Source organism: Gopherus flavomarginatus, chromosome 3 (genome assembly GCF_025201925.1).
Source record: "Gopherus flavomarginatus isolate rGopFla2 chromosome 3, rGopFla2.mat.asm, whole genome shotgun sequence".
NCBI classification, from domain to species: domain Eukaryota; kingdom Metazoa; phylum Chordata; order Testudines; family Testudinidae; genus Gopherus; species Gopherus flavomarginatus.
This window is the reverse complement of record NC_066619.1, coordinates 84,286,831-84,306,339: the sequence shown is the minus strand read 5'-3', so window position 1 is coordinate 84,306,339 and position 19,509 is coordinate 84,286,831. Positions and strand designations below refer to the sequence as shown.

The 19,509-nt window shown below is 39.2% G+C and overlaps 1 protein-coding gene across 3 annotated transcripts; it reads right to left on the bottom strand.

Moving 5' to 3' along the window:
- Positions 1-1,103: 1,103 nt before the first annotated feature.
- On the bottom strand, positions 1,104-16,320 carry NFIL3 (nuclear factor, interleukin 3 regulated). 3 transcript variants are annotated; one of them, XM_050945884.1, is made up of 2 exons: positions 16,106-16,320; positions 1,104-3,005 (listed from the first exon to the last, which is right to left on the bottom strand). In XM_050945884.1, exon 2 carries the CDS (start codon positions 2,806-2,808, stop codon positions 1,423-1,425), a length of 1,386 nt encoding a protein of 461 aa, XP_050801841.1. In that variant the 5' UTR covers positions 2,809-3,005; positions 16,106-16,320; the 3' UTR covers positions 1,104-1,422. The 3 variants fall into 3 exon arrangements, 2 of the variants coding, with proteins under 2 accessions (XP_050801841.1, XP_050801842.1); XM_050945885.1 differs by lacking the exon at positions 16,106-16,320 and adding an exon at positions 15,687-15,795; XR_007773394.1 differs by lacking the exon at positions 1,104-3,005 and adding an exon at positions 11,110-13,689 and having other exon boundaries at positions 16,106-16,219.
- Between the last annotated feature and the right edge of the window lie 3,189 nt (positions 16,321-19,509).

Below are 19,509 nucleotides of genomic sequence, written 5' to 3'. Positions count from 1 at the left end.
GCCCTAATGGCTCCTCACAAAGAGAAAAAAAGTACTGACTCTAGCCCAGCCAAACACAGTGTTAAACACTTGTTGCCTGAGCAAAGATCAAGATGAGCTGAACTGCACAGAAGATTTGAATCTCTGTATTTTGTCTTCTTTACACTTAAAACGCTTAATACAACATCCAAGGACATTTGTTGTCAGCTCACTAAAGCGGATGAGAAAATTTCAACAGAATGTTTTTTGACAAAAAATGGAAATTACATTTGTTTTAGAACTTTCTCGCATCTTTTTCATCCAGATCTAGAGCTAATCACTTCTGGGGATCTTGTATAAACCTTATTTCATTCCTATAACTGTTCTGGGCCTTGGTATGTGAACCCAGGTGTCAGCTGGGACCCTGCAACTCCACTGGTGATACCATAGTCTGCTTTGTAAGGGTTTTTAACCTGCGGATATCCCTAGCCAAGCCACAATTCTCCACCATATTGCTATGGAGAGAACTACTACATCCAGGAGATGCAGTCCTTTTGCATGGCCTGTCTGTAGATAGCCTACTCCACACCTACACAGTGGAAATGATGCACCTACACAGTGGAAATGAGCAGATCCACTGTATTTCAGGCCTGGAACACTGATTAAGGGCAGAGGGGCTGCAGCTGGATTTACCTATTATTCCAGCTTCATGATTTTGCAAATTACAAAGATCCACAATCTTAATTTTATATGGAGAATCAAGCTATACAAGATAAATGCCTAAGTATCCGTCTCAATAAGCTGCACTGAAAGCCAGATATTCTTTCATTTGAGACAACAGTAGAAAATTTTCCTTAATATTATTGTTTTGGTATATCTACTGTAATAAATAAGGCAAGAAAGCTTAATCTTCATATTTACATCTCTTAATACATCAAGCCAGTTTCTATTCTCTTACAAAAGGGCAGTAAGAAAAAAACGTGACCGAGGATTTTTTCAAGCAGGTATGTCATAAATTTCAATTTGGTTTATTTAGGCTGTAAACCTCAAGAATATGGGTGAACTGAAATACATTTTGGAAGACTTATTTGATAATTAACAAAATATTTACATGTTTATAGAAATCAATTGACCTGGAGTAGATGTTCTGTGTTTGTCACCAATATTTTATTGTAACTGGTAACTTGCACACTTTATAATAGAACAACAACAACAAGAAAAAGAAAAGGTTCACTATATACAGCCCCCATACAGGCTACTTGACTATACACAAGGCATAGTGATCATAACACAACCTAGTCTTCATAATAATTTGTGCACAAAAAGACACCATCAATCAGACATTATATGAACATTACAGTGAACTGACATCACAAGTCCAGTGAAAATTCAGCATAATACAAAACATATTGATCTACTGCAAATGACATCCTTTAAAACAATAAGCCTTTAATCAGTAGTAACTTAACCAGAGTCTGAAGCAGAGATTTGTTGTGTAGTTATAAGTCTTTTAAGTGAAGCAACCTCTGCAGATAAGTTTGCTATGCCCTGCTTCAAATACAAGTTTTCTGACTCAGATACTTTGTAGACACTGTCTTTAATTTCAACAACTCCAGTTTTGCAACCACTCTGAATTTTTACATTGAGTTCCTTTGGGTGCCAATGTTCTGGTTTGAGAGACCAGTCTTGGATATTAGTCACTTGAACAGAGAAAGGAGTGTGAGAAGAATGTACCAATTTTTGTGCATTGTGCTTTTCAATCTCAAAATGTCTTTTAGATGTCATGTCAACTGGTGATGATAGTTTCTGTGTGGCATCATAGTCATTATCCATTGCTTCCACTTTGATTTGCATGGCTTTGGCCTTAATTCGAAGCTTGTGAGGCAGTGCAGAAGAGTTCACCTCTGGAACTTTAACTGTTGCATGAACATTTTTAAGTTCAACTGGGGAATGAATTGGACCTTTAGGGACCTGCTGTTCATCTTCTCCATCAGATGACTTTCCTATGACCACATCATCAGCTTCTGAAGTTCTTGGAGAATTACTGGAGGACCTATTAACTTGCAGCAGAGGAGGGGAATGTGAGTATCCATTAAAGGTATTTACTATGTAGTTTGGAAACATGGATGCTGCATAGGAGCCTCTATCATCTCTTGACTCTCTTGCATAGTTCTCCAATTCCATGGGCTCCTGCTTTATAATTTGAAACTTATTTTCAGGACTTCTGCAATTGTTCTGTATAGGACTTGCTTGAATATGCTCTACTGAAGATACTTCAGACACATCAGATAAAGAGCTTTGTGGAGAGTGTTTGATGACAGAAATACAACTACTACCCACCATAGATGGTTCATGTTCATCCACAAATGAGTTAATATTTGATTTGGAAGTTTGATAGTCCTGGAAATACACAGCTGTTGAATTACTGAGCTTCTGTATCTCTTGAGCATATGCTGCAGAGCTAATTAAACCAAACTTTAGCTTCAATGAAAGCAGCTCAGCCTTTAACGTGGCATTCTCCTCTCCTAATGCAATTAGTTTGTTCTCTAAGACAAGGTCATTCAGTCGTCGTTTTTCACGAGATCTTTTGGCAGCTTCGTTATTTTTTCGTCTTTTTTCCCAATACATAGCATCTTTCTTTTCATCTGGAATGAATTCCCGCTTTCTCCGACATGATGATGATTTGTTTTTTCCACTATTTCCTTCATTAAGTAGTATGTCTTCATTTGTAGCCAAGTCTTCAGACACTTCTGCTAAAGTAGAATTAAGTACCATAATTTTGTCCACATTGCTACTTGTGTCAACAGGTGCCTGTTCCTTTTTAATGGTCTGCATTTTTCTAAGCTGCATCAGAAACAATTTTTAGTAGATCTATGATGAGTAACAGAGTGAGCTGTTTTCCCAGTGCTTCTCAAATAATAACTACCTAATAAATACAGTACTTTTAAATCCATATGCATTATTCCTTTTGTTTCATATTATCAAACAGAAGAATGTTCAGATCCAGTTTACTTCTTGACAGACGTAATGGGAACCTTCTAAGTAATCTGTAATAAATAAAAAACACCAATTATTATTTGGTTATTGCTGATTTTCTGCTTTAAAATGCTACTTTCAAAATACATAATTTAGAATAATGATTGATAGATTAAACCTGCTAGACTACAAAAGAAGCTCAACACTTACAATGATCCAGTTCACTTTATGTAATCAGCTAGCAGCTTTTCTCTCTCCTCCATGCAATTAAACAAATCAAAAATAAGGTTCCCGTTTTTAAAACAAGTAAAGTATGATCCAAAGAAAAGCAGTAAAAATAACATTTGTTTTTGATTCGACAATAAAGTTGTCATAGAACTTTCCATTACATCCTTGACCAACTTAAGCCTCTACACTAACAGATGACTAGACATGTTGATTAGCAGCACTGGAAAAAATCTTATCCCTCCATATAAAGATATCTCTTCCAAAAGCAGCTGTGGCTTGTGATTTAGAAATGTTATATATTTGGGTGCATTACAGATTAAAAATAACCCAGGCTGATTTAAAGAAGTTAGAATGCTTTTTTCATTGCCTTAAAATAATGACAGAACACATTTCAGCTATACAGCACATAAAAATAATTAACTTTTAAAACATATATGATTTTTATATTTAGTATAGAGATCACATGACATTTAAGACCCCCTTTTGCCTGGTCATATCAATATAATTTAGATTAAGCACAAGTTATATAAATCTGACAAATATGTCACTCTTTTTCAAAAATCAACGACCAAGAAAAAAAATTATATTACATAAGGTTGATCTCTCATATCTAAAAGAAAAAACTATTGAGTAATTAGTGAAATTACATTAGGATGTCAAGTATCAGAGGGGTAGCTGTGTTAGTCTGGATCTATAAAAGCAGCAAAGAATCCTGTGGCACCTTATAGACTAACAGACGTTTTGGAGCATGAGCTTTCGTGGGTGAATACCCACTTCTTCAGATGCATCAGTTATGTATTTACTCTAAATTAGGATGACAACATTTACCAACATAATTCTCATTTGAAAAATGTTTTTACTATACCACAGTACAATTTAGTAACATTTAAGGATGCACAACTGCAGCAAAACACTGCACAAATTAGAAAAGAAGTTTAAATCTGAAATGGGATCATCAACTAAAGAAAACTAGCTTAACCTTTAACTCCAGACATTTTGTCATTAAAATTTGACTTAGCATTTAAATTAGCATTTTGTATTATTTAATTCATATGAGTACAAAAATACTTTGTTCTCATAACAAAATTTCTTTTTGATCCTAGACATAGTTCCCCTCCATACCAAATTTTCCATGGTTAATCATGTTCCCAATAAAATAAATTTAGCAGGACAACTGCTTTTACACAACTGACTATCCACATAGCAATGACTCTGTATGCTGCCTGTATATTTAAAAAATAAATATACCAGTGACTTTAGCTTAATGTCACTACTTATTGGGCATGTGTTTACAATGACTAATGAAACTAATTTTAACTTTATCAGCTGGGAAAGTTACAAAAGAATAAATGAATTGTATGCTGCCAGTTTCTCTTGTCTTTTCCAGCAGACAAAGTGAAGTAAGTAATGTAATAACAATTAATCAGGGATCATAAAGACTTGGGTTTCAAGCTGGGTTCTGTTTCATCAAACCATGCCAACTCCTCTGTCATGAAAAATTAACACATTTAATAGAACAGCTAAGCAGACTTTCCTAAAATCCATGGTTAATTACTGGCTTATAACTATTTGTCTTTCGTAATGCAACCTTAATGGGAAATGAAGTCAAGAGCTAACCACTCCATAGACAACATTAACTACTTACAGTAACAGCAGCACCACAAATTACTGTGCTTGCAAAGCAGAAATGTAACTAATATACAAATAACTACACAATTAGGCCTGATCTAAAGCCCATGGTGAAGTCAATGGGAGTCATTACATTAAGTTAAACATGCTTTGCATCAGGTCTTTAAAGAAAGAAAATCCCCACCATATATCCCCACAACTTCATATAAAATCCACTATAGTTTGTTTTCCTGAAGTACCATTACAGCAATTCTACTTCTTACAATGGTATATTTTAGCATTGGTATTAACCGAATGCAGTATAATACTGTTAAAAATTCACTGTTGAACATATGAATTCTAATGTACATTTATTTAAATGAGTCAGAACACTTGCAATACAGGTAAAATGTGTAAATGCATCACAATGTTGTGCTACAGTAACAAAAAATATAATCAATCTGGTCAACTGGAAATTGAAGTAATTTCCAGAATGTTCATCCTTTGACTTATGTCATGTAAAATACAATGCACAGGTTATATTTACATTATTCTGCAGCACTGGGATTACTGGATCAAAAGAATACTGACCAGTAACTATCTTGGTACATTATGTATACTGGCAATCACATTTATTCAAGTCATTAAATAATTTTTGGCTTTCCAATGAGGAAATGTATCCACTTTCTAAAGTACATAATGTGAAACAGTACACCTTTTCTATCAAATATCAATGAAAACATATCTCTACCAGAAGTTATGTATTTACTCTTTAAGACTCTGATCCAATTCTTACTGAAGTCAGTGGGATACACAGTGGGCCTTCAATGGGAGCTGGATCAGCTCCTAATGACACAGAGATTTGAGTAAAATATAAAATGTAATAGATAACTGAAATCAAAATCAGATACGAGATATTGATAGTCCTAGAAGAGGGGATACTTATATACACACAAGCTAATATTCTATACATTTATGTGCTGTGCTGTACAGGTTGGAACGTCAAGGTCTTTTTAAAGTTATTACTTATTGAAAATAAATACTCAGCAGTGATAGAGATTTGATGATAAATAGTTATTTGTACATATTTTAAAAATATTTACATTATTTGGAATTTTCAAGCTATACACAAGCCAGCTTAAGTAGCAAAATGATCTTATTACAATTATTCTCATCTTCCCTCCCTCTTTCTTTCCTACTGTGGGAGTGTGGTATTTTGTCTTTCAATTAGATTGTGTTTCAAGGCAAGGACCATGTCTTTGTATGTTTTTGTACAGCATTCAGCATGAGACCGCAGTCCATCCTGAATGAAGCTTTGGGGCACTACCATTATACATATAATTAGGAACAATAATAATAAATCAATACTAATAGTAATAAAAATAATAACAGACAGATAACTGGTAGGATCAGAATTATTACAAACCCATCCAAACACCGAATACTCAGAATTCAGTTCTTTACCACCAATCGTCTCTCAGTCACTGCGAGTTTTGAGTATGCAGTGATTCTAAATTCATATGTAGTTTCCCAGGGAAATATTCAGGCCTAAGGTTGCACTTAAGCCAAAAAATACAACCAGGATGGGCTGTAATATTTTGCTTACTGAAGAGTTCATGAGCCACAGAACTTCTGCAAATTGGGGCATTCCAAGGAGGCATGGTCTGATTGTTTCAGCAAACGTATCTCCTGTTTTGGCCACGCTCCATCTTGTGCATATTACTGGTGCCCTTAGTATGAATAACCTGAATGAAGGAGGGATTGTACAGGAGTCTATAGCTCATCTAAGTTTGTGTTCAGAACAACAGTGCTTTGCAGGCAACATTCATATGCGTGCCTTGCTTGTATCCACGTGAGACGTGCATAAGGTCTAAATTTGGCCGATGATTTTTATGTCAACCTTACATAATTGCCACTTATGTCAAAAGCTTTGACATTATGCTTTTGGTAAATCATTAAAGCACCAGCAAATTATTAGTTCTATCAGTGTCTTCCTTGAACATTTGTATCATCTTAATGAAAACCGCAGTTATACAAACAGAGAACTAAAACCCCTTGTCTGTTAATGGTTTTCCTTGTGGATCAGCTCAGTACAGAGTCTGTAAACAAATTAAATTCCATCTGATGATAATGGCAAAATGCCTTCAATAAAAACAGCCATTTCACTTCAATTGTATTTTATAATTCCACTGGAAAACATGAGTAGTTACACATAAACTAATGAACTGTAATGATTCCTCTGACTACATTTCAAATTCCAATATTTTCCCTTATGATTAATTTTGCAATTACTTTATCACTCCCTCATAAAGTATTCTAAAACCAACATTTAATACTGCTGTACATTAGTCACTGCTGAAGGTTTTTATTTATTTAATTATTTATTGGGTTGGTTGACGTTAATGGCATCGAGTGCCAATTCAACAATGTAATAGCACTCAACCCTCTTAACTTAATTACAGACCCAATCCTGCTCCACTGCAATTTTGCCATTGACTACAATAGGAGCAGAGTCCAACCTCAGATTCAAGAGCTAATATGACTGGTCTATAAAATTCATACTAATGAAACAAGAAATGATGTACATGGAAGCCATGAGATGTTAATTTATGCATGGATTTTAAAATATTGAAGCATAGAGATAGTCTCAAGATATTATAAAAAGGTCCTGACCATGCAGCTTTTACTCGCATGTTCATATTATATACTTAAATGAGCAAAAGTGTGATAGGACTGGACCATAACTTTAACTCTCTTTGTTCTTTCCAATGTAATCACGTAGGTCAACTGTGTGTTGGAATACGCACATGTTGTTCCCACATACACGTGCGTTTCCCAAGCCAAAATATGACCCATAACGTTTCATTGAACAAGATTTATGTTCCTTAGCAAATAATGATTCTATATTTATCAAAAATAATTTGCATTATATCTGTGATTAAATTCTTCAAAAATGTTTTATGCAACTCTGTACAGTTGATTTTGAGGACCTTAAACCAAAATCTGAAACAGAGCCTTCCTCTCTCCCTCCCCCTCCTCCCCAGAAAATTATCATGGAAACAAAAGAATTTAAGAAGAGGAGAGGGCATGGGGGACAGAGAGGCCCCAGGCTTGTGGGATCACTGCCCTCCCTATGGAGCTGGGGGGAGGGGCTCTGCCCTGTGTGAAACCAGGGAGCTGCTCCCAGTCCTGCCTCTCCCTGAGTTCCAGCCCTACTACTGGTGGGAGTGGTATCCCTAATTCCACTCCTACCTCCAGGCTTTTGGCCTGGTGGGTGGCCTTGGGCCCAGTATGATGATGTCAGTGGCGGTGATGGTGGGCCCAGCAAGTCACTCCCCGCACTACTGATGGTGGCCCCAAACCTGCACCCCAGATCCAACACCTCTCATTCAAACTTGGCCCAGTTGCCCCTCCATCATTTTGGGGGTGATTGGGAGAAACTTTCCCCTCCCCCTCCCACACCCAGCAGCCTTGGTAATTATTTCTGTTCCCTTAACATTCTGGTGATGATTGCACTGGACTAAATGAAATACAGTTTCAAGACCACTGCAAAATATTCATTTCTAATCTTTCTAAAGTGAGAACCACATATTCTGCCACTGTGACTTCTCAGCACCTATTTAAATAAACACTGTCAAGTATAATATAAACAATTTGCCTAACCAACCAACCAAGCAAACTAAATTTAAGTATATATATTTAGATTTCCAATTGTTGTTTTCAATGTTTTGCATAGTTATCATTGGATATGTTATCGTTAGCATCCTGTCACAGAGCAACTTAACTAAACTCTCTTCACGAACCAGAAACACTGGCATTTATAGGCACCCAACCCAACAACCATTTTGCACTCAACAATTCTAAAAAATTATGAATATATTTACTATTTTTCATCTTCAAAGCACTTTACAAATATTTGCTGACAAACTGACCCCAACACCTTAATAAGGTGAAGATGTATTCTCATCCTCATTTTCCAGCTGGGGAAACTGAGGGTGCAATTTTGAAAGTGAGCATGCAGCCAAATACTACATCTAAACTAAGAGCTAGGGATGTGATTCTCCTGTTCTTGCACCCATACTCATGCCAGCTCTCACAGAGGTAGCACAAATATAAATAGCAGTGGTAGCACAGGTAATGACAGCAGTGGCACGGCAGAGCCATGCTGAGTATGAATATGCCTGAACCTGGTGAATATGTACTTGACTCAGCTCAGCTATGCCTCCACTGATGCCGCCCATGCTACACGGCTATTTGTACTCATGCTAGCTCAAGCAGAGTTAGCCCAAGTATATGCACTCAAGCAGGGGGAAATCACAGCCCTAGCTTGTAGCGTAGATGTAACCTAATTTAACAGGTGAGTCGGAGGAACCAAATCTCTTCCACAATTTAGAGTCTGTCTACAACTACTTCTTGCACATCATAGGCAAATGTAGTGCCATGAATTTCTACTACTCTGGGCACAGATCTTCACCTTATGTAAACTGTCATATTTCCATTGAAGTGACACACTGAAGTTAATGAGGCTATGACAATTTACCCCAGCTGCGGATCTGGCCGTTATGGTCTGAGTCAAACCCCACTGAAGGCATTCAAAATAATCCCATTTATTTTGAAGGAACTTAGATCTGGCTTCACACAGGATCAATGGGAGTTTTGCCACTGGTTTGAGTGGATCCAGAATGCCAGCCCTAATGCAGGTTTGTGGGTCAGCCAACCCATGCAGTTTAGATCAGATGAAGTTTAGCCTTTCTGGGAGCACACTGGTGAACAGGATTACATGGTATGACTGAGTGGCTATTCAAGGTTACAGAGGAAACATGATAAAATTAGGATTAGAATTCTGATTTTATCTACTATTTTTAATCCGGTGCACATAAGACACCTCTCTCAAATCAATGAGCACCTTAAGCATTTAACGACTGAAGGATCAACCCACAATTAAATTACAGACCAGTGTAATAGTCATTATGATGTTTTCGCACAAGATGAAACTTTTTGGAGAAAACTTATTTTACTTTTTTAAAAGTAATAAAAAGAGGAATCTACTTGATACACTTGATGTGAATGTAAGAGAATCATTAAGTTATTAGATTCTCCACAGTCACACAAATACAGGAAAGCTTATCAAGGTAATTGAAATACTATAGTACTTCCATATTGTCAAACTTGAAGCTGTACCCAGAAGACTGAAGTCTTATGAAAGGCCTTCATTGTTAGGAAACACTTCTGTTACTGTTTATCTTAATAATTACAGATTAACTCATTAAAGTACAGTTTGCTTCTCAAAGGTTAATAACACAAATTATGCAAATAAAATTATCTGGAGAGAACTAAATGTGTGTTAAAAATAGCTGTTGCTCAAAAGGTCAGTCAAGGTTAGTTGACCTACATTTTCTTCCTATTAGTTTGGAAAGCCTGTGTAATTCTCTATTGATTTTTTATTATTATTATTTTTCCAAAACAAATGCTTAGGTGCTTTGTTCTAGAAAAATCTGTGTCATTAATTTAGAGTACTATGGAGCAATCTTAATGACAAGCTGGTAGTGCAAAGGTGCACAGAAAGACACACTCGGGTAAAGAAACAAATTTCACTGTTATGGTTCTAATGGGTTATTATAAAAAATATTAAACTGAGCTAAAATAATTCTTAAAATTATGAAGAATATAACAGGAAGTTTTTTTTTTATGTCACTAGCTGTTTCATAATAAACATTTTAGATTATACAAGACTATTTTCATATTAAAAGGTTTCCAAAAACAAAATCACAGCCTCGCTAATTTCAAACACTCAAAATATTCTTTTGTTTTGTTTTCCCCTCAAACAAAGGCCCTCAGACAAAAATACAAAAATGATTATGGAATGTTGTTTCCATTATACCTAAAACAAATAACATTCTTATATATTAATTGTATTGTATTTTCACCAATTCAAAATATGAGCCAGATCCTCAGCTGGTGTAAACTAGTGTTGTTCTATTGAAGGCAATGGTACTATGTCAATGTACATCAGCTGAGGATTTGGCCCTATATCTCTGACATAAGAAATGATGTACAAAAATGTGAAACATCATGATGTGACAGACAATATATGTAATAATTTCTAACACACACTACAAATGAAACAGAAATAGCAATATATGCAGGCCCCAATCCTGCAAGATGATCCACATGCATGGACCACTGTGTCCATACAAAACCATGGACTTTGCTTCGGCTCCATGAAAATGTACGGGTGGGTCCATACCCACAGAGCCAGTTGCAGTGGCTGCTTGTGATGCAAACTCCATGGGAGGCTGAATTTGGTCATTCAGTCAGAAACTCTTATCAACAAACTCAGCGACAGAACAGAAAACTGAGTCAAAGCTGTATGATAACCCTGCAAGATATGGTAACTAAAACAGGATACATGCCAAAAAAAAAAACCCCAGAAAATATTCCAGCACAGAATGACAAGGAGTGAAAGCTTTAAAAGAATGTTATATTTAATCTTCTATTTACAACCACTGAGATACGAAAATTTCTTCCTAAACTTGTTAAAACAATGAAGAGTCTATGCTCTGATGAACGTGGGCTTCCTTGACAAAACATATTATCAACAAACACAAAATAGAATAATCTAAGCATGTGTTAATAATAAACAATATATGCTAAAAATATGAACTTAGTCTTCTTATAACAGTATTTACACTCCATAATCAAATTATATGATTTCCTACAGACAAATCATTGTTCCTATTTTTATACTGTAAGTTCACTTCAGAGAAAACTAAAAAAAGTTGTAAAAAAAGGTATTTCTTTCCAATCAAAAAGAAAATCTCTTATGTAATATCAATGCTCAGAATTTACAAAGTCTTTTAGTATTCCTATGTTATGCTAATTTGGACAAGCACCAACTCAAGTGTAAGTTAGAAAGGAAAAAACACAGGATATCAAACAATATATTAATGCTAATAAATTTCAGGCACACTTTTTTAAAAACAGAGAAACAAAGAAGGAGTTTTCAAAGGCGTTGTTTCTATTACATTTTGAACCAAATTCAATATGTCTTCATTTTTCAAGTTCTTATTTTTGACAGTTAAGCTCACCCCACCACTATCAGTTTTAAATTACAAATATTTCAATGAAAATGTTTAACTAAATGGGTTTTTAACTCTGAAAAATAGTTTAACATCTAAATCAACTGATATTTTCCTTGGGAAGGGACCACAGGATTTGGCCATATATTTGCATCTTTTTTTATTACATATCCTAAGCACATTTATATCTCATAACTGGCTGTAATTATCATGGCAAGGTCACCTGGAAGAATCTATTAAGCTGATGACTCAGACACATTGCTTAACTGTGTGTAGTAAGACTCAAACAAAGGATTTTATTGTTCAAGTTATTGCATCACAGTGATGTTATAACTGCAGCTCAGAAAAATATGGTAACAAGGTTGCTGTCTGGAAAAACAAACTGCATAAATGTTTGCATAACCATCTGCAAGCAAGTCAGCTTAAAAAGAGCAAAAGATATCTTGAAATAAAAAAGACAAGTGCTTGAACAGGTAGAACAGTGATTGATATATTTGTTGACTATACACTCATGCTATAATCAGCAAAAACAATATCTGCGTGTTCCACAATTTTCAGCCAAAGTATAAAAAATACTGTTTCTCCATAGACTAAGATAAGCTGTGGGGAGGTCATGTAAGTTCATATTGCTTGTGGGAAGTCTGTAAACTTTTTGACACCTTTTAAATCATTTCCTTAGAAAATCAATTCCAACAGAAATGTGAAGCTTTGAGGGCAAATCCACGAAGCTGGATATTTTGAACACTAGTTAACAATTCTTTAGAGAATAAGACAAGCTAAAAGAGAAGATAACTAAAAATGGAAAGTGAAGACAGATAATTCTGAAAAATGTTAACACATTAACAGTCAAATAAAGATATCTATAACGTGACAACTTTTACAGTAGTTTCTGCTAGTGCCAATAATGTGAAGGAGCATTACTCGGTGTTCCTTGATTTTGCTGGCTCAAATCATGTCTTGGGACAAACCTGCAGACCTTATTCAGTGACAATTCCTGCTGAAGTCAATGTTTTGACTGAGGACAATAAGAATAATGCCCCTAGCATTATTTTAATGTAGGCTTTGTGTTGCATGAATTACTAAGTGGGGCAATGTAAATTCAAAATAGATTTTATATACAGATAACTGGAGATAATATACTTGAATTTGATAATTAAAGCTGAAAGGATAAGGAATAATCACATTATATTTTTTGACCATAACATATTTATCCATTGCTCCAAATAGATATATTGTCACATTGTTTTGAGTCAAATTCAGCAAAAGGCATAAACCCACTTAAATAATAACCATTTCCATGGCTGTGTCTGCTTCCACTTCTATAAAATGAGGATCTTAATACAGGATGCATTCGAATGTCTCACCTTCAGCACACGGTGTTGTAAGAGTAAATTACTTAATAATGTTGTGCTTGGAACAAGTGAAGTTCTAATTGTTATTACCAGACTCAGGACAGCAAGGCGGGGGCGGGGGGCACAGTTCTGCTCTGTAGCGTGCTCGTCTCTAACGTCCAAGAGAAGTAAAATTCTCTCGCTGTATAAAATTCAAAGACATGAGCAGGCGATTAAACTATGCAAGCGGCCCTAGAAAGCCCAATATTGTACGCGTGGCTGCCAAGCCTAGGCACAAAGGCTGCTGAAGCAGGGCGCTCTGGTTGGTGCAGGAGAGAACGTGGGAGCAGGCTGAATTGCTTAACATATTTCCATTCTCAGCACAGAAGGAGAGACGCTTCCTTTCCCTCCCCCCATCGGCTCCGTGTTAATGAACAGCGAGTACACACACTACGTGACTGGAGACGCATCCCTCCCTCTGCCGAGCCTGTTTTTCCCTCGCTCGCTCCCTGTCAGTACAAAACAACCGACTATTATTATCTTGCCTTATTTACTCCGCTTTCCTTAACGCTCGCGCTCAGCCCAGGCTGCCCTCCCCAAGCACTCGCCTCCTCCCGCCTTCCCCGGGGCTCAGGGCTGCCTCCCCTCCGCCCCCAGCTCCAGAACAAAGGAATGCGGAGCAGGAGCAGCGACATCCGCCTCCCCAGTCACAATAACCAACGCCCAGTTCTGCGGCCCCTCCCTGTGCACACCCCGCCCCGGGTAAGACAGCTACCCTGGGAAGGGGCTCCTGCTCTCCCCCAGGCAGTAGGAGGTCCTCCGATCTGCACTAGCACTCCCGCCCAATGGACTAAGCCCACGGCCCTTAGCCCTACCCTCCCCCCCACAAAATATACATCCACCCGCCTACCTATGCACCAGCTACACTGACCCCACATGGGCCGCAGGGAATAATGTGCAACAACAATAAACACTGTCAACTAGGGGCCGTGGCTAAAACCAGCTTCGGTTCCTGGAAAGAGCTTGACCTCCTTAATTATCCTACTTACTTAATTCATCTAAGAAAGGAGTCCAGGCTTCTCAATAAGGGCGCATGTAAAGACCCTGCCCCCGAATTGCATCCCCGGCTTCAGCCACTGAAACCAGTGGCAGTTCTGGCTCCACAAGGAATGCAGGACCGGGGCCATTAATTGTTTTTCACATATAAGGGAAAGATTCTTATTTTCTCATTAAGCATCATCATCATTATTCTAAGCTACGACTGTGTGCATTTTATTGTGATCACAGGCAGAGGATAATCAAAAACTCGTTTTATATAAAATGTAATGCTAACCTACATCAGCTTTTCTCATGTTACATTCTAAAACACCAATATTTAATGTGAATGGGATACCCTTTTACATCCCTCCCCCCGTTTTACTTCGTCAGGGTTCATTATGATCATGAAGGGAGGTGACAGACTATCTTGCTTCTTCGGTGCTGTTGGCTTGATCTAAAATTTGTATCAATCTCTTTAATATTTTTTTTTAAAAATTAAAGCCAATGCCTAGCAAAATGCTTAGCGTCTAGGAGAAATACCTTCCTAAAATACAGTCTTATCAAGACGTGGGGTTAAAATTCAGCCAAATGGCCTTGAACGTCTATTTGCCCAACTCTGGAGAAAAGACCGAAATAGCACACGAAGTCGCAATTGCTAAAATATGATAGGGCTAAATATAGATTAACACAAATTTCATTACAAGGGTGTATACCACATTCAGCAGCCACGAGTTACCTCCCTACTTACCATTTGACTACTTTCCTTGTTAAACACACTTTTTAAAAAAATCTGTTACCGTGCATTTTTTAGCTTGATGTTGTCCTAGTTTCTTTGTATCGAGATTACAAAATCGCGTAATTAGCTCCCTCTTCCTACCCACACTGCCAGCAAATTCTGTGGTTACATAATGCAACATTTCCAAGAACTATTAAATGATCAGTATTGCAGTGTCTGAAAACCAGTGAACAAAGTGAGGGAAACGGCACAAATACAAACTAATATAAGAGAACTGCATGTACTCTTTTCCGTGTATAAAAACAAGATCCCTGAGCGCAAAGAGAAAATGTAAACTCTCCGACAGTCACTGACAATCGACATAAAAACTCCTTATTTGGTGTGAAATACACAAAAAACGGTGCATTTAATGATCTAATTCCCTAAATCTGCACCAAAATTATCAAAAGTATTTCACACGCAAAGAACACATCACATCCAAATGCTTGCCAGTACACAGTGAACAGATTATGCAATATGCGAAAGAACAAGACCTACAAACCTTCCCTCGGGCTTGTTACAGTCAGATGACAAAAAGGGTCTGAGGTTTGTTGTTTTTAAAATCTAAAACAGCTAAATGTTTAAACAGGCATTTTCTAAATTCCTTCTCCTGCTTATTCCTTCAACTAACCTCCTTTTAGCAGGCAAAACCAGTATTTTTAATCAGCTATTTCCCCACTCCCCCAAACGTACCCTTTCTCCACCCAGAGTGAGATGGATCAGCGTCAGATCAAACCTCCCTGGCGCTTTTCTCTACGAAAACATCAATTTTCCTCAAACAAGGAGATATATTATGCAACAACAACGTATCCAAAGCCAGCAAACAAGCAGCAGCAGCTCCAAGTCTACGTGCTGTCGAGAGGGCGCTGCAATCAAAGCGGCCACCTTAAGGTGGCGAGTCCCAGTACTGACATGCTAGCAAAAGTTTTTATATATATACACACACAAATACACATACATATACATAGCCTACAAGCCTCTATATCCAGCTACATGGAGCCATGGAGAGAGAGATTTACACACACCCCGATAAGTGTGTAAGACAAGGTAGGGGAGCACCACACCGAAGGATCCAGTGTAGACTACAACAAGCCATTACAATGTTACCATACCTTCATAATCGCCACTAGCAGAATGAAATAAGCGGTATCCTTCCAGCAAACCGCTGCATTTGCCTCTGTTCTTCTCCCGATCGCTGTGGGGAGCGGGCCGAGAGAACTCGGAGCCAGTGGCTGCGAAGCCCCTTGCACCAGTCCTGGGAGTGGAGCAGCTTCTATCTCCGCGAGGGAGCGAACGTGTCTGCTGGTGGTGCTGCCGTTGGAGAGGGATCTGTGTTAGTAGGTCAGTCCTGTACACTCCTCACAACGCACAGTCCTCATGCCAGCCTTTGCTGTGACTGGCAGCGGCCCGCCCCCAATCAGAGCTCAGCGCTCTCGGGGTGCAGCCAATGGCGGCCTCCCAGAGGGGAGTATTAGGGCAGAACCAGACTTGAATTGAACCCCCTTTCCTCCTCCCTTAACACTTCCCCCGCCCTATGGGAGCTGTGTGGTACAGTAGATATAGGCGCTGGGTATTGCATAACCACCCGAGGGGGGCACGGGGGGAGGCTGCTGACATTTACGTAATTACCGAAAGGAGAGCCAGAGGCCAGAGTTAAGGTGGAGACTTTCTCTGTGTCTCTCGCTTATTGACTCTGGAACACTTTCAGCCGCAATTTAGTTACCCTGTAGCTTTTACCGAGCTCCAGTGCAAACAGATGTTGTTGTGGCGCAGGCGTGAAGGAGCACCGAGGAGAGGCGACATATGCCCTGCTGGCTGGCTGCATTGGACAGCACAAATAAACACGCCGCCTGCTTGTCCTACTCCAGCAGCCCTGAGAGAAGCGGGGAGGGTGGCAGAAACTACACACACGCACACTGCAATAACCCTGCCAAACATGTAACACGCTGGGGAAAGGGAGCCCCGACTCTCTTCCCTGCGACCGTAGGCTGTAGTCCTTGCAGTGGCAGCGAGGTGAAGAACTTTGAAGCCTTTGTAGGAAATGAAAGAGAAAGATGTGCAGGGAGTGAGGCGTGTGAGTATGGGTAGAACTGGGGCGAAGGACATTATATGTATGTGCAGTGTGGAAGTGCATGTTTGGGGTGTTAAAGTCCCTGCTGTGTGTTTGTGGGGCTGTGGCATGAGGGTGTGTAGTGAACAGGGATGTGTGTGTAAGGGGAGTGATGTGTGTGTCTAGAGTGCGGGATAGCCTTTGCAGAGTGCAGCTCGGTGTGGCAGTGTATTTATGGTGACTGGGCGTACACTGGGGGGGGGGGGTGAGCGGGGTTTGACTTTTTGATGTGCATGGGACTGAGAACCTCTATCTATAGGGAGGAGTTTTGTCTCATGTTCGGAAGAAGATTTCCCCGAACATCTGAACTAAAACAAAACCCTTGTTCTTATAGTCAATGATAAAGATATGTGAAATAGAACCTAAAACACTGCAACTTTATAGTTTGTTTGATCTGCAGTGTGATTAGGTGGAGTGTAACTGCTAAGAAATTAAAAATAAAAATTCTTGCCAAGTGGCTAGAAGTATTATAGTTTGTAAGTCATGGCACAACTGTTTTTAGGTACATATCTGTCACCTAGTCCCAGTATGGATAATCCTCCAATGAATATTACTTAATCATTGGCTAGCAAAAAGCCTGTTGAAGCTACCCTGGTTCCTTAACAGGAGTATTCCCTGCTGGTAGCCAGTTGGCATTCTGTGCTACAGGCTACAGAGCATAATACTGTATGCATGAGCATACAGCTAGTGTTTTCTTTTCCTGAACTTCAAGGACAATGTAGGTATTTCTTCCAATGACTTAAATTTCTCCTCTCATCTCAGTCATAAAATCCTCAAAAATAAGGAAATAGTGTATAGAGCTAACCATCACACATTTATTTATTTTCTAGTTGAATGGCCCCTTCTCACCCTTTAAGAACAGCTCACAATGGTTCAGAAGGAGTGCTTGCCTACAGTCTAACATTTGTCTTACCTCTACTTTTCTTCCCAGGGTACTAAAGAAAAGAACACTAAATAAATTAGGCCATGTCTACACTAGCACTTATGTCAGCAAAACTTTTGTCATTCAGGAGTATGAAAAAAACCACCCCAAGTGATACAAACTTTGCTGGCTCGAGCACTCGTGTTCATAGCGCTATCAGTGGGAGACACTCTCCCGCCAACATAGCTACTGCTGCTCGTGGAGCTGGTTTTATTATGTCGATGGGAGAGCTCTCCTCCATAACTATAACATAGCTACACGAGCACTCTTAGGCCTGGTCTACACTACACGTTTAAACCGAATTTAGCAGCGTTAAACCGATTTAACCCTGCACACGTCCACACAACGAGGCCCTTTAGATCGATATAAAGGGCTCTTTAAATTGGTTTCTGTACTCCTCCCCGACGAGAGGAGTAGCGCTGAAATCGGTATTGCCATATCAGATTAGGGTTAGTGTGGCCGCAAATAGACGGTATTGGCCTCCGGGCGGTATCCCACAGTGCACCATTTTTCCTCTCTGGAAAGCCATCTGAACTCGGATGCACTGGCCAGGTGGCCCGTGAACTTTGGAATTTCATTTCCTGTTTGGCCAGCATGCAGAGCTCACCAGCACAGGTGACCACGCAGAGCTCATCAGCACAGGTAACAGTGCAGTCTCCTGAGAATCAAAAAAGAGCTCCAGCATGGACTGCATGGGAGTTACTGGATCTGATCTCTATATGAGGAGAAGATTCTGTGCTAACAGAACTCCGTTCCAAAAGACGAAATGAAAAAACATTTGAAAAAATTTCCAAGGCCATGATGCAGAGAGGCCACACCAGGGACTCAGTACAGTGCCATGTGAAAGTTAAGGAGCTCAGACAAGCCTACCAGAAAACCAAAAAAGCAAACGGAAGGTCCGGGGCAGGGCCGAAAACATGCCACTTCTACGCTGAGCTGCATGCAATTCTAGGGGGATCCGCCACCAGTACCCCACCCCTGTCCGTGGTTCCGAGGTGGGGGAGGTAATCTCAGCCATGGCTGAGGATTCTGCGGACAGGAAAGATGAGGAGGAGGAAGAGGAGGACAAGCTTGCAGAGAGCACACAGCACTCTGTTCTCCCCAACAGCCAGGAGCTTTTTCTGACCCAGACGGAATTACCGTCCCAGCCCTCCCAAGCCACTATCCCACACAATGAAGCCATGGAAGGGACCTCTGGGGAGTGTACCTTTGTAAATATAAAAACATGGTTTAAAAGCAAGCGTTTTTTAATGATTTGCCATTCGCAGCCAGTACAGTTATTGGAAAAGTCTGTTAACATGTCTGGAGATGGAGCGGAAATCCTCCAGGGACATCTCCATGAAGCTCTCCTGGAAGTACTCCAAAAGCCTTTGCAGAAGATTTCTGGGCAGGGCAGCCTTATTCCATCCTCCATGGTAGGACACTTGACCACGCCATGCATGCAGCAAGTAATCTGGTATCATTGCATGACAAAGCCTAGCTGC

Excerpts from the sequence above, each read along its gene's own strand:
- NFIL3 (XM_050945884.1), bottom strand. The coding sequence starts at position 2,808 with ATGCAGCTTAGAAAAATGCAGACCATTAAAAAGGAACAGGCACCTGTT.